The 16032-nt window shown below is 45.5% G+C and overlaps 1 protein-coding gene across 2 annotated transcripts in view; it reads left to right on the forward strand.

Annotated features, from left to right (window-relative positions):
- The first annotated feature begins 776 nt into the window (after nucleotides 1–776).
- NRAP (nebulin related anchoring protein) overlaps nucleotides 777–16032 on the forward strand; it is a 200481-nt gene continuing 185225 nt past the window's right edge. For both annotated transcript variants that reach the window (XM_073684672.1, XM_073684673.1), the window contains exons 1-3: nucleotides 777–1033; nucleotides 7704–7798; nucleotides 15228–15315. In XM_073684672.1, the coding sequence (XP_073540773.1) occupies nucleotides 962–1033; nucleotides 7704–7798; nucleotides 15228–15315 (255 nt within the window). In that variant the 5' untranslated portion in view covers nucleotides 777–961. The remainder of the gene's footprint in view (nucleotides 1034–7703; nucleotides 7799–15227; nucleotides 15316–16032) is intronic.

A 16032-nucleotide genomic window follows, 5' to 3' on the forward strand; every position in this document is an offset into this window, starting at 1 on the left:
ATGATTATCGGTGGTATAGATATTCAGATGTTCCATATTTTGCATCGGTGCCGGCCAGACTGAAGATTCTGTTGAATTCTTCTGAAGTTCTGGGAATGCAACCTTCTCACCTAGATGTAGATTTATCGCAGGTCTGTGCCACTGGAAAATACACTCGCATGTTAATTGGGTTTGCCACCGCTCTTTGTACTGGCATCTGCCTCTTAGCCACTTCTCATTTGTGTGGTAATTTGCATACCGACAGCTCTTTAGATGGTCAGCTTTTAAGCCTGTGACAAATGGTAGATAGAAGGGGGAATGAGGGATTTCAGGGGGAGAGAGAAATCCTTAATATTTTTTATTGACATGGGGTGATATATAGAGATATGGAGTGATATGGGGTTATATGTAGGGATATGGGGTGATATATAGAGATATGGGGTGATACGTAGGGATGTGGGGTGTCTCTGCTCGGCAGATCGGCCTGTCTGGCCTCTCGGATATAACCTTCACCTGGCTCTACAAGTACAGACACACCTAGGAAGGTGCCAGAAGGTTCTCCGATATTTTGGGTTTCGGGTCTCTCGTTTCTGTTCACATTGATGAGGATGGAATTATTTTTACCACCTTGTACCAGTGACTGAGCTATAATAATGTTATTACAGACCGGCCCAGTCATTGCACTTGTTCCTTCAAGTTCCAGTGTGACTTCACTCTCCTTTTTAGTGTGAACCGTCACCCATACGTCGCCCAGTCCTCCCCCTATAAACGAGACCCCCGCGTCGTCACTTGTGGACATAAATAGCTGGCAGATTTAAAGCCGTCCACATCTGACTCCATAATAAGCGGACGTGGATGTGAGCGAGGGTCAGCTGCTGCTCCTCTGCCTGGATCCCACATTTTACAATACATTCTGCTCCATCTGCGACATTCACCGGGAATTTACTCGTTTTATTGGACAGTTTTTACTTTGGATTTCACAATGAACGTTGTGCCCTGTGCCCGCTGTGGGTACGGCGTGTACCCGGCCGAGAAGATCAGCTGCATAGATCAGGTGACCGAGCGCAACCTACATTATACGGAATAACATGTATAATAATAACCTCCCCGCACTGCTGAGCCGTGTATCTAATCCTCTGTGATACTCTCTGCTGAGCCGTGCATCTAATCCTCTGTGATACTGTCTGCTGAGCCGTGTATCTAATCCTCCCCTGTGTGATACTGTCTGCTGAGCTGTGTATCTAATCCTCTCCTGTGTGATACTGTCTGCTGAGCTGTGTATCTAATCCTATCCTGTGTGGTACTGTCTGCTGAGCCGTGTATCTAATCCTCTGTGATACTGTCTGCTGAGCCGTGTATCTAATCCTATCCTGTGTGATGCTGTCTGCTGAGCCATGTATCTAATCCTATCCTGTGTGATACTGTCTGCTGAGCCGTGTATCTAATCCTCTGTGATACTGTCTGCTGAGCTGTGTATCTAATCCTATCCTGTGTGATACTGTCTGCTGAGCCGTGTATCTAATCCTCTATGATACTGTCTGCTGAGCCGTGTATCTAATCCTATCCTGTGTGATGCTGTCTGCTGAGCCATGTATCTAATCCTATCCTGTGTGGTACTGTCTGCTGAGCCGTGTATCTAATCATCTGTGATACTGTCTGCTGAGCCGTGTATCTAATCCTATCCTGTGTGATACTGTCTGCTGAGCCATGTATCTAATTCTCTCCTGTGTGATACTGTCTGCTGAGCCGTGTATCTAATCCTCTCCTGTGTGATACTGTCTGCTGAGCCGTGTATCTAATCCTCTCCTGTGTGATACTGTCTGCTGAGCCGTGTATCTAATCCTATCCTGTGTGATACTGTCTGCTGAGCCGTGTATCTAATCCTATCCTGTGTGATACTGTCTGCTGAGCCATGTATCTAATCCTCTCCTGTGTGATACTGTCTGCTGAGCCGTGTATCTAATCATATCCTGTGTGATTCTGTCTGCTGAGCCCTGTATCTAATCCTCTGTGATACTGTCTGCTGAGACCTGTATCTAATCCTCTGTGATACTGTCTGCTGAGCCGTGTATCTAATCCTCTCCTGTGTGATACTGACTGCTGAGCCGTGTATCTAATCCTCTCCTGTGTGATACTGTCTGCTGAGCTGCGTATCTAATCCTATCCTGTGTGATACTGTCTGCTGAGCAGTGTATCTAATCCCCATCCTGTGTGATACTGTCTGCTGAGCTGCGTATCTAATCCTCTCCTGTGTGATACTGTCTGCTGAGCTGCGTATCTAATCCTATCCTGTGTGATACTGTCTGCTGAGCAGTGTATCTAATCCCCATCCTGTGTGATACTGTCTGCTGAGCTGTGTATCTAATCCCCATCCTGTGTGATACTTCTGCTGAGCCGTGTATCTAATCCTCTCCTGTGTGATACTGTCTACTGCAGAAGTACATGTACAGTTGAAACCAGCAGTTTCCATCCACTATATATAAAGACACATCTCCATGTTTTTCTCAATATCTGACATGGAATTAGAATAAACCTTTCCCGTTTTAGGACAATTAGGATTTTACCATAATGTTTAATATTTGCCGAATGCCGGAATAATGAGAGAGAGAGAAGGTTTAAGGCTTTTTATTACTTACTGCAAAGTCAGAAGTTTCCGTCCATTTCATTAGTATTTGGTCCCATTGTCCTTACACTGAATGACTTGGGTCAGACGTTTGGGATCTCCTTCCACAGCTTCTCACAATAGTTGGTGGAATTTGGGCCGATTCTTCCTGACAGATCTGGTGTAACTGATCCAGGTTTGTAGGTCGCTTTGCTCGCAGCCTTTTCAGCTTTGCACATGCATTTTCTATAGGATTGAGATCAGGGCTTTGTGATGGCCGCTCCAAAACATAGACTTTGTTATCCTTAAGCCACTTTACCATTTTGTCAGTATGCTTCGGGTCATTGTCCATTTGGAAGACCCATTTCCGACCAAGCTTTAAATTCCTGGCTGATGTCTTGAGATGTTGCTTCAGTATTGCCACATAATCTTCTTTTCTCATGATGCCATCTATTTTGTGAAGTGCACCAGTCCCTCCTGCAGCAAAACAACCCCACAACATGATGCTCCCACCCCCGTGTTTCACAGTTGGGATGGTGTTTTTAGGCTTCCAAGCTTCTTCCTTTTTCCTCCAAATGGAACGATGGTCATTATGCCCAAAAAGTTCAATTTTAGTTTCATCAGATCACAGGACAGGTCTCCAAAAATTAAGCTCTATGTTCCTGTATGCATTTGCAAACATCAATCTGGCTTTGTCATGTTTCTTTTGGAGTAATGGCTTCTTCCTGGCAGAGTGGCCTTTCAGCCCATGTTGATACAGTACAGTCATGGCCAAAAGTTTTGAGAATGATGCCAAAATTATATTTTCACATGATCTGCTGGCCTCTGGTTTTTATTAGTGTTTGTCTGATGTTTATATCACATGCAGAAATATAATTGCAATCATATTATGAGTACCAATAGGTTATATTGACAGTTAGAATGAGTTAATGCAGCAAGTCAATATTTGCAGTGTTGCCCCTTCTTCTTCAAGACCTCTGTAATTCTCCCTGGCTGCTCTCAATCAACTTTTGGACCAAATCCTGACTGATAGCAGTCCATTCTTGCATAATCAATGCTTGCATTTTGCCAGAATTTGTTGGTTTTTGTTTGTCCACCCGTCTCTTGATGATTGACCACAAGTTCTCAATGGGATTAAGATCTGGGGAGTTTCCAGGCCATGGACCAAAAATCTCTATGTTTTGTTCCATGAGCCATTTAGTTATCACCTTTGCTTTATGGCAAGGTGCTCCATCATGCTGGAAAAGGCATTGTTGGGCGCCAAACTGCTCTTGGACGGTTGGGAGAAGTTGCTCTTGGAGGACATTCTGGTACCATTCTTTATTCATGGCTGTGTTTTTAGGCAAGACTGTGAGTGAGCCGATTCCCTTGGCTGAGAAGCAACCCCACACATGAATGGTTTCAGGATGCTTTACAGTTGGCATGAGACAAGACTGGTGGTAGCGCTCACCTCTTCTTCTCTGAATAAGCTGTTTTCCAGATGTCCCAAACAATCGAAAAGGGGATTCATCAGAGAAAATGACTTTGCCCCAGTCCTCAGCAGTCCACTCCCTGTACCTTTTGCAGAATATCAGTCGGTCCCTGATGTTTTTTCTGGAGAGAAATGGCTTCTTTGCTGCCCTCCTTGAAACCAGCCCTTGCTCAAAGAGTCTCCGCCTCACAGTGCGTGCTGAAGCACTCACACCAGCCTGCTGCCATTCCTGAGCAAGCTCGGCACTGCTGGTAGTCCGATCCCGCAGCTGAAACAGTTTTAAGATACGGTCCTGGCGCTTGATGGTCTTTCTTGGGCGCCCTGGAGCCTTTTTGACAACAATGGAAGCTCTCTCCTTGATTCTTGATGATGCGATAGATTGTTGACTGAGGTGCAATCTTTGTAGCTGCGATACTCTTCCCTGTTAGGCCATTTTTGTGCAGTGCAATGATGGCTGCACGTGTTTCTTTAGAGATAACCATGGTTAACTGAAGAGAAACAATGATACCAAGAACCAGCCTCCTTTTAAAGTGTCCAGTGATGTCATTCTTACTTAATCATGACTGATTGATCGCCAGCCCTGTCCTCATCAACACCCACACCTGTGTTAATGGATCAATCACTAAAACGATGTTAGCTGCTCGTTTTAAGGCAGGACTGCAGTGATGTTGAAATGTGTTTTGGGGGTTAAAGTTCATTTTCTGGGCAAATATTGACTTTGCAAGTATAGTAATTGCTGTTAAGCTGATCACTCTTTGACATTCAGGAGTATATGCAAATTGCCATTACAAAAAATGAAGCAGTAAACTTTGGAAAAATTACTATTTGTCTCATTCTCAATACTTTTGGCCATGACTGTACTCGTTTCACTGTCGATAGTAACACAATCTTACCAGCTTCCGCCATCATCTTCACAAGGTCTTTTGCTTTTGTCCTTGGGCTGATATGCACATGTCGGACCAAAGCACATTCATCTCTGGGACACAGAACCCGTCTCCTTCCTGAGCGGTATGATGGCTGGACATTCCCATCTTGTTTGTACTTGTGTATAATTGTTTGTACAGATGAACGAGGCTCCTTCAGGTATCTTGAAATTGTATCCAAGGATGAACCAGACTTGTGCAAGTCCACAATTCTCTTCCTGATATCTTGGCTGATTTCTTTAGACTTTCCCATGATGCTACACAAAGAAGCAGTGTGTTTCAGGTGTGCATTAAAATACATCCACAGGTGTGTCTCTAATTAACTCAGATGTTGCCAAAAACCTATCAGAAGCTTCCAAACACCTGACATCATCATATGGGCAGTCCAGAATTGTTTAAAGGCATAGTAATCTTATTGTATGGAAACTTCTGACTTTGCAGTAAGTAATAAAAATGCCTTAAAACATTCCCTCGCTCTCATTATTCCGGAATTTGGCAAATATTAAACATTATGCTAAAATCCTAATTGTCCTAAAACGGGAAAGGTTTATTCTGATTCCATGTCAAATATTGAGAAAAACATGGAGATGTGTCTTTATATATAGTGGATGGAAACTTCTACTTTCAACTGTATATAATTATATATGTACAGCTGGTATAACCTGGGCATCTCCTGTATATAATTATATATGTACAGCTGGTATAACCTGGGTATCTCCGGTATATAATTATATATGTACAGCTGGTATAACCTGGGTATCGTATATAATTCTATATGTATAGCTGGTATAACCTGGGTATCTCTTGTATATAATTATATATGAACAGCGGGTATAACCTGGGCATCAACTGTATATAATTATTTATGTACATCTGGTATAACCTGGGCATCTCCTGTATATAATTATATATGTACATCTGGTATAACCTGGGCATCTCCTGTATATAATTATATATGTACAGCTGGTATAACCTGGGTATCTCCGGTATATAATTATATATGTACAGCTGGTATAACCTGGGTATCTCCGGTATATAATTATATATGTACAGCTGGTATAACCTGGGTATCGTATATAATTATATATGTATAGCTGGTATAACCTGGGTATCTCTTGTATATAATTATATATGAACAGTGGGTATAACCTGGGCATCACCTGTATATAATTATTTATGTACATCTGGTATAACCTGGGCATCTCCTGTATATAATTATATATGTACATCTGGTATAACCTGGGCATCTCCTGTACATAATTATTTATGTACAGCTGGTATAACCTGGGTATCTCCTGTATATAATTATATATGTACAGCTGGTATAACCTGGGCATCTCCTGTGTATAATTATATATGTACAGCTGGTATAACCTGGGCATCTCCTGTATATAATTATATATGTACAGCTGGTATAACCAGGGCATCTCCAGTATATAATTATATATTTACAGCTAGTATAACCTGGGCATCACCTGTATATAATTATATATGTACAGCTGGTATAACCTGGGCATCTCCTGTATATAATTATATATGTACAGCCGGTATAACCTGGGCATCTCCTGTATATAATTACTGTATATAATTATATATGTACAGCTGGTATAACCTGGGCATCACCTGTATATAATTATATATGTATATCTGGCATAACCTGGGCATCACCTGTATATAATTATATATGTATATCTGGTATAACCTGGGCATCTCCTGTATATAATTATATATGTACAGCTGGTATAACCTGGGCATCTCCTGTATATAATTATATATGTACAGCTGGTATAACCTGGACATCTCCTGTATATAATTATATATGTACAGCTGGTATAACCTGGGCCTCTCCTGTATATAATTATATATGTACAACAGGTGTAACCTGGGCATCTCCTGTATATAATTATATATGTACAGCTGGTATAATCTGGGTATATCCTGTATATAATTATATATGTACAGCTGGTATAATCTGGGCATCTCCTGTATATAATTATATATATATATAGCTGGTATAACCTGGGCATCTCCTGTATATAATTATATATGTACAGTTGGTATAACCTGGGCATCTCCTGTATATAATTATATATGCACAGCTGGTATAACCTGGGTATATCCTGTATATAATTATATATGTACGGCCGGTATAACCTGGGCATCTCCTGTATATAATTATATATGTACAGCTGGTATAACCTGGGCATCTCCTATATATAATTATATATGTACAGCTGGTATAATCTGGGCATGTCCTGTATATAATTATACATGTACAGCTGGTATAACCTGGGTATATCCTGTATATAATTATATATGTACAGCTGGTATAACCTGGGCATCTCCTATATATAATTATATATGTACAGCTGGTATAACCTGGGTAACTTTGCTTCCAGTGTTGGATTTTGCACTCTGATTTTGGTTCCGGTTTCTTCTTAGAAAGTCTTCTTATTTCTCTAATTTTATCTGGGGGATTTGGCGGTCACATCTTGTCCTGATCTCATGTTACCGGAGGTGTTGAGCTTTCGTGCTCTTACAAGTCTCCTGTGTGCGCACTGAGCGCAGCTCTGGAGGGTCTGCATTCAGCAATATGCTGCTATTGTCCAGTGTTGATAGCGGTCAGTGTGGCTTTATGGCGGACCTCACATTTAGCGCCAGAGATGGCCCCGGAGGTCAGGGAGGGGGGTCCTATATATTCCTCACTTCTTCTGTCTGCTCCTTTCAGACCTGGCACAAGGCGTGCTTCCACTGTGAAGTCTGCAAAATGATCCTTACCGTCAACAACTTTGTCAGTTTCCAGAAGAAGCCGTTCTGCCAGGCGTAAGTTTTGGAGGAGGCGATTACTTCCACTATTAATGTGCATTCAACCCTCTGAACATTGCCCTTAAAATAGGATTGTCCTACCAATCAGAAGGCAGAGGGGGCAGCCTTGGGCTAAATTGAATTAAAAGTAGTGTTACTGGTCAATTATAACGCCAATTGTGGGCACAATGGTGGCAAGTTCACAATCTCTGGACTCGGACTGCATGCTGATTATTCACAAAGAGGTACATAAGATCCTGTCTGCAGCCACCACTAGGTGGAGCTCCCTGTATACAGAGATACATGATAAGATTCTGTCTGCAGTCACCACTAGGGGGAGCTCCCTGAATACAGAGATACATGATAAGATCCTGTCTGCAGCCACCACTAGGGGGAGCTCCCTGTATACAGAGATACATGATAAGATCCTGTCTGCAGCCACCACTAGGGGAAACTCCCTGTATACAGAGATACATGATAAGATCCTGTCTGCTGCCACCACTAGGGGGAGCTCCCTGTATACAGAGATACATGATAAGATCCTTTCTGCAGTCACCACTAGGGGGAGCTCACTGTATGCAGAGATACATGATAAGATCCTGTCTGCAGCCACCACTAGGGGGTGCTCCCTGTATACAGAGATACATGATAAGATCCTCACTGCAGCCACCACTAGGGGGAGCTCCCTGTATACAGAGATACATGATAAGATCCTGTCTGCAGCCACCACTAGGGGAAGCTCCCTGTATACAGAGATACATGATAAGATCCTTTCTGCAGTCACCACTAGGGGGAACTCCCTGTATATAGAGATACATGATAAGATCCTGTCTGCAGCCACCACTAGGGGGAGCTCCCTGTATACACAGATACATGATAAGATCCTTTCTGCAGTCACCACTAGGGGGAGCTCCCTGTATACAGAGATACATGATAAGATCCTGTCTGCAGCCACCACTAGGAGAGCTCCCTGTATACAGAGATACATGATGAGATCCTGTCAGCAGCCACCATTAGAGGGAGCTCCCTGTATACAGAGATACATGATAAGATCCTGTCAGCAGCCACCACTAGGGGGAGCTCCCTGTATACAGAGACACATGATAAGATTCTGTCTGCAGCCACCACTAGAGGGAGCTCCTTGTATACAGAGATACATGTTAAGATTCTGTCTGCAGCCACCACTAGGGGGAGCGCTCACTGTATACAGAGATACATGATAAGATCCTGTCTGCAGCCACCACTAGGAGGAGCTCCTTGTATACAGAGATACATGATAAGATCCTGTCTGCAGCCACCATTAGGGGGCGCTCCCTGTATACAGAGATACATGATAAGATTCTGTCTGCAGCCACCACTAGAGGGAGCTCACTGTATATAGAGATACATGATAAGATTCTGTCTGCAGCCACCACTAGGGGGAGCTCACTGTATACAGAGATACATGATAAGATTCTGTCTGCAGCCACCACTAGCGGGAGCTCACTGTATACAGAGATACATGACAAGATTCTGTCTGCAGCCACCACTAGGGGGAGCTCACTGTATACAGAGATACATGATAAGATCCTGTCTGCAGCCACCACTAGGGGGAGCTCCCTGTATACAGAGATACATGATAAGATCCTGTCTGCAGCCACCACTAGGGGGAGCTCCCTGTATACAGAGATACATAAGATCCTGTCTGCAGCCACAACTAGGGGGAACTCCCTGTATACAGAGATACATGATGAGATCCTGTCAACAGCCACCACTAGGGGGAGCTCCCTGTATACAGAGATACATCATCAGATCCTTTCTGCAGTCACCACTAGGGGGAGCTCCCTGTATACAGAGATACATGATAATATCCTGTCTGCTGCCACCACTAGAGGGAGCTCACTGTATACAGAGATACATGATAAGATCCTGTCTGCAGCCACCACTAGGGGGTGCTCCCTGTATACAGAGATACATGATAAGATCCTCACTGCAGCCACCACTAGGGGGAGCTTCCTGTATACAGAGATACATGATAAGATCCTGTCTGCAGCCACCACTAGGGGAAGCTCCCTGTATACAGAGATACATGATAAGATTCTGTCTGCAGCCACCACTAGGGGGAGCTCACTGTGTACAGAGATACATGATAAGATCCTGTCTGCAGCCACCACTAGAGGGAGCTCCCTGTGTACAGAGATACATGATAAGATCCTGTCTGCAGCCACCACTAGGGGGAGCTCCCTGTATACAGAGATACATGATAAGATCCTGTCTGCAGCCACCACTAGGGGGAGCTCCCTGTATACAGAGATACATGATAAGATCCTTTCTGCAGTCACCACTAGGGGGAGCTCCCTGTATGCAGAGATACATGATAAGATCCTGTCTGCAGCCACCACTAGGGGTAGCTCCCTGTATACAGAGATACATGATAAGATCCTGTCTGCAGCCACCACTAGGGGGAACTCCCTGTATACAGAGATACATGATGATATCCTGTCAGCTGCCACCACTAGAGGGAGCTCCCTGTATACAGAGATACATGATAAGATCCTGTCAGCAGCCACCACTAGGGGGAGCTCCCTGTATACAGAGACACATGATAAGATTCTGTCTGCAGCCACCACTAGAGGGAGCTCCCTGTATACAGAGATACATAAGATTCTGTCTGCAGCCACCACTAGGGGGAGCGCTCACTGTATACAGAGATACATGATAAGATCCTGTCTGCAGCCACCACTAGGAGGAGCTCCTTGTATACAGAGATACATGATAAGATCCTGTCTGCAGCCACCATTAGGGTGCGCTTCCTGGATACAGAGATACATGATAAGATTCTGTCTGCAGCCACCACTAGAGGGAGCTCCCTGTATACAGAGATACATGATAAGATCCTGTCTGCAGCCACCACTAGAGGGAGCTCATTGTATATAGAGATACATGATAAGATCCTGTCTGAAGCCACCACTAGGGGGAGCTCCCTGTATACAGAGATACATGATAAGATTCTGTCTGCAGCCACCACTAGGGGGAGCTCACTGTATACAGAGATACATGATAAGATTCTGTCTGCAGCCACCACTAGGGGGAGCTCACTGTATACGGAGATACATGATAAGATTCTGTCTGCAGCCACCACTAGGGGGAGCTCACTGTATACAGAGATGCATGATAAGATCCTGTCTGCAGCCACCACTAGGGGGAGCTCCCTGTATACAGAGATACATGATAAGATCCTTCCTGCAGTCACCACTAGGGGGAGCTCCCTGTATACAGAGATGCATGATAAGATCCTGTCTGCAGCCACCACTAGGGGTAGCTCCCTGTATACAGAGATACATGATAAGATCCTGTCTGCAGCCACCACTAGGGGGAACTCCCTGTATACAGAGATGCATGATGAGATCCTGTCAGCAGCCACCACTAGGGGGAGCTCCCTGTATACAGAGACACATGATAAGATTCTGTCTGCAGCCACCACTAGAGGGAGCTCACTGTATAGAGAGATACATGATAAGATCCTGTCTGCAGCCACCACTAGAGGGAGCTCACTGTATAGAGAGATACATGATAAGATCCTGTCTGCAGCCACCACTAGGGGGAGCTCCCTGTATACAGAGATACATGATAAGATTGTGTCTGCAGCCACCACTAGGGGGAGCTCCCTGTATACAGAGATGCATGATAAGATTCTGTCTGCAGCCACCACTAGGGGGAGCTCCCTGTATACAGAGGTACATGATAAGATTCTGTGTGCAGCCACCACTAGGGGGAGCTCCCTGTATACAGAGATGCATGATAAGATTCTGTCTGCAGCCACCACTAGGGGGAGCTCACCGTATATTAAGATTCATGATAAGATCCTGTCAGCAGCCACCACTAGGGGGAGCTCCCTGTATACAGAGATACATGATAAGATCCTTTCTGCAGTCACCACTAGGGGGAGCTCCCTATATACAGAGATACATGATAAGATCCTGTCTGCAGCCACCACTAGGTGGAGCTCCCTGTACACAGAGATACATAATAAGATGCTGTCTGCAGCCACCACTAGGGGGAGCTCCCTGTATACAGAGATACATGATAAGATCCTGTCTGCAGTCACCACTGGGGGGAGCTCCCTGTATACAGAGATACATGATAAGATTCTGTCTGCAGCCACCACTGGGGGGAGCTCCCTGTATACAGAGATACATAATAAGATCCTGTCTGCAGCCACCACTAGGGGGAGCTCCCTGTATACAGAGATACATGATAAGATTCTGTCTGCAGCCACCACTAGAGGGAGCTCCCTGTATACAGAGATACATGATAAGATTCTGTCTGCAGCCTGCACTAGGGGGAGCTCCCTGTATACAGAGATACATGATAAGATCCTGTCTGCAGCCACCACTAGGGGGAGCTCCCTGTATACAGAGATACATGATAAGATCCTGTCTGCAGTCACCACTAGGGGGAGCTGCCTGTATACAGAGATACATGATAAGATTCTGTCTGCAGTCACCACTAGGGGGAGCTCCCTGTATAGAGAGATACATGATAAGATTCTGTCTGCAGTCACCACTAGGGGGAGCTCCCTGTATACAGAGATACATGATAAGATCCTGTCTGCAGTCACCACTAGGGGGAGCTCCCTGTATACAGAGGTACATGATAAGATTCTGTCTGCAGCCACCACTAGGGGGAGCTCCCTGTATACAGAGATACATGATAAGATCCTGTCTGCAGTCACCACTAGGGGGAGCTCCCTGTATACAGAGATACATGATAAGATTCTGTCTGCAGCCACCACTAGGGGGAGCTCCCTGTATACAGAGATACATGATAAGAACCTGTCTGCAGTCACCACTAGGGGGAGCTCTCTGTATACAGAGATAAATGATAAGATCCTGTCTGCAGTCACCGCTAGGGGGAGCTCCCTGTATACAGAGACACATGATAAGATTCTGTCTGCAGCCACCACTAGGGGGAGCTCCCTGTATACAGAGACACATGATAAGATCCTGTCTGCAGTCACCGCTAGGGGGAGCTCCCTGTATACAGAGATACATGATAAGATTCTGTCTGCAGCCACCACTAGGGGGAGCTCCCTGTATACAGAGACACATGATAAGATTCTGTCTGCAGCCACCACTAGGGAGAGCTCCCTGTATACAGAGATACATAAGATCCTGTCTGCAGCCACCACTAGGGGGAGCTCCCTGTATACAGAGATACATGATAAGATTCTGTCTGCAGCCACCACTAGGGAGAGCTCCCTGTATACAGAGATACATGATAAGATTCTGTCTGCAGCCACCACTAGGGAGAGCTCCCTGTATACAGAGATACATAAGATCCTGTCTGCAGCCACCACTAGGGAGAGCTCCCTGTATACAGAGATACATAAGATCCTGTCTGCAGTCATCACTAGGGGGAGCTCCCTGTATACAGAGATACATGATAAGATTCTGTCTGCAGCCACCACTAGGGGGAGCTGCCTGTATACAGAGATACATGATAAGATTCTGTCTGCAGTCACCACTAGGGGGAGCTCCCTGTATACAGAGATACATGATAAGATCTGTCTGCAGCCACCACTAGGGGGAGCTCCCTGTATACAGAGATACATTATAAGATCCTGTCTGCAGCCACCACTAGGGGGAGCTCCCTGTACACAGAGATACATAAGATTCTGTCTGCAGTCACCACTAGGGGGAGCTCCCTGTATACAGAGATACATGATAAGATTCTGTCTGCAGCCACCACTAGGGGGAGCTCCCTGTATACAGAGATTCATGATAAGATCCTGCCCGCAGTCACCACTAGGGGAGCTCCCTGTATACAGAGAAACATGATTAGATTCTGTCTGCAGCCACCACTAGGGGGAGCTCCCTGTATACAGAGATACATAAGATCCTGTCTGCAGTCATCACTAGGGGGAGCTCCCTGTATACAGAGATACGTGATAAGATCCTTTCTGCAGCCACCACTAGGGGGAGCTCCCTGTATACAGAGACACATGATAAGATTCTGTCTGCAGCCACCACTAGGGGGAGCTCCCTGTATACAGAGATACATAAGATCCTGTCTGCAGCCACCACTAGGGGGAGCTCACTGTATACAGAGATACATGATAAGATTCTGTCTGCAGCCACCACTAGGGGGAGCTCCCTGTATACAGAGATACATGATAAGATCCTGTCTGCAGCCACCACTAGGGGGAGCTCACTGTATACAGAGATACATGATGAGATCCTGTCTGCAGCCACCACTAGGGGGAGCTCCCTGTATACAGAGATACGTGATAAGATCCTTTCTGCAGCCACCACTAGGGGGAGCTCCCTGTATACAGAGACACATGATAAGATTCTGTCTGCAGCCACCACTAGGGGGAGCTCCCTGTATACAGAGATACATAAGATCCTGTCTGCAGCCACCACTAGGGGGAGCTCACTGTATACAGAGATACATGATAAGATTCTGTCTGCAGCCACCACTAGGGGGAGCTCCCTGTACACAGAGATACATGATAAGATCCTGTCTGCAGCCACCACTAGGGGGAGCTCCCTGTATACAGAGATACATGATAAGATCCTGTCTGCAGCCACCACTAGGGGGAGCTCACTGTATACAGAGATACATGATAAGATCCTGTCTGCAGCCACCACTAGGGGGAGCTCCCTGTATATAGAGATACATGATAAGATCCTGTCTGCAGCCACCACTAGGGGGAGCTCCCTGTATACAGAGATACATGATAAGATCCTGTCTGCAGCCACCACTAGGGGGAGCTCACTGTATACAGAGATACATGATAAGATCCTGTCTGCAGCCACCACTAGGAGGAGCTCCTTGTATACAGAGATACATGATAAGATCCTGTCTGCAGCCACCACTAGAGGGAGCTCCCTGTATACAGAGATACATGATAAGATCCTGTCTGCAGCCACCACTAGAGGGAGCTCATTGTATATAGAGATACATGATAAGATCCTGTCTGCAGCCACCACTAGGGGGAGCTCCCTGTATATAGAGATACATGATAAGATCCTGTCTGCAGCCACCACTAGGGGGAGCTCCCTGTATACAGAGATACATGATAAGATCCTGTCTGCAGCCACCACTAGAGGGAGCTCCCTGTATACAGAGACACATGATAAGATCCTGTCTGCAGCCACCACTAGGGGGAGCTCCCTGTATACAGAGATACATGATAAGATTCTGTCTGCAGCCACCACTAGGGGGAGCTCCCTGTATACAGAGATACATGATAAGATCCTGTCTGCAGCCACCACTAGGGGGAGCTCCCTGTATACAGAGACACATGATAAGATCCTGTCTGCAGCCACCACTAGGGGGAGCTCCCTGTATACAGAGATACATGATAAGATTCTGTCTGCAGCCACCACTAGGGGGAGCTCCCTGTATGCTCTACATTACTGCATATATGTTGTTTTGTCAGATGTACCTGTTCCTTTTTCAGGCATAATCCGAAGATTAACACCTTCACCAGTGTGTACGAGACACCTGTGAATATCCATGTGAAGAAACAGTCAGAGACGTTCAGTGAGGTGAGTGCTCCGGTGACACCTGCCGTTCTTAGGCCACAGCCGCACTATCAGTATTCGGTCAGTATTCGGTCAGTATTTTTTCTCAGGAGCCAAAACCAGATGAGGAACAATCAGAGAAAAGGTAGAATAGAAACAAGTCACCAATTCTGCATTTATCACCCACTCCTGGTTTTGGCTCCAACTCCTGAGAAAAAATACTGACCGAATACTGACCAAATACTGATAGTGGGGCCGTGGCCTTATGATCAGAGGATGAAGTCCAGTCCTGGATTTGAGTCCATACTTTACACCTTTCACGCCGTCTTGTCTTCTGACCCCGGTGTTTGTCGTGACAGCTGCGTGTAAGTCAGACATAATAATAAATCCTGGGGCTGCGTTTCTCTCCGGTTCGGCTCGTGTTCCGGAATGTTCCGTGGTATTCCGTTCTATTTTGGAGATCTGTTATTTACGGCTCCTGTATATGTAAAGCGGTTTCCTTCCTCGCTCAGTGCGGCTGTCGCTGTCGAACATCATCCCCCCGGCGAGTTGTCGTGCCTGCGGCCGGGGGTTTCTGTAGCAGGTGGAGGATTCACCGCGACAATCAACAGACGAAAGAGGTCACATGACATGGTCAAAGAACACCCAAATATTGCAAGTGCGATATATTGACAATTTGATGCAGTTTTTGATGTGTTGAGTTTCGCATCACTAGTAAGATTTACTGATCAGGACTCAGGA

Source organism: Phyllobates terribilis, unplaced genomic scaffold, assembly GCF_046119375.1.
Source record: "Phyllobates terribilis strain yellow unplaced genomic scaffold, ASM4611937v1 Scaffold_5__5_contigs__length_657084704, whole genome shotgun sequence".
NCBI classification, from domain to species: Eukaryota; Metazoa; Chordata; class Amphibia; order Anura; family Dendrobatidae; genus Phyllobates; species Phyllobates terribilis.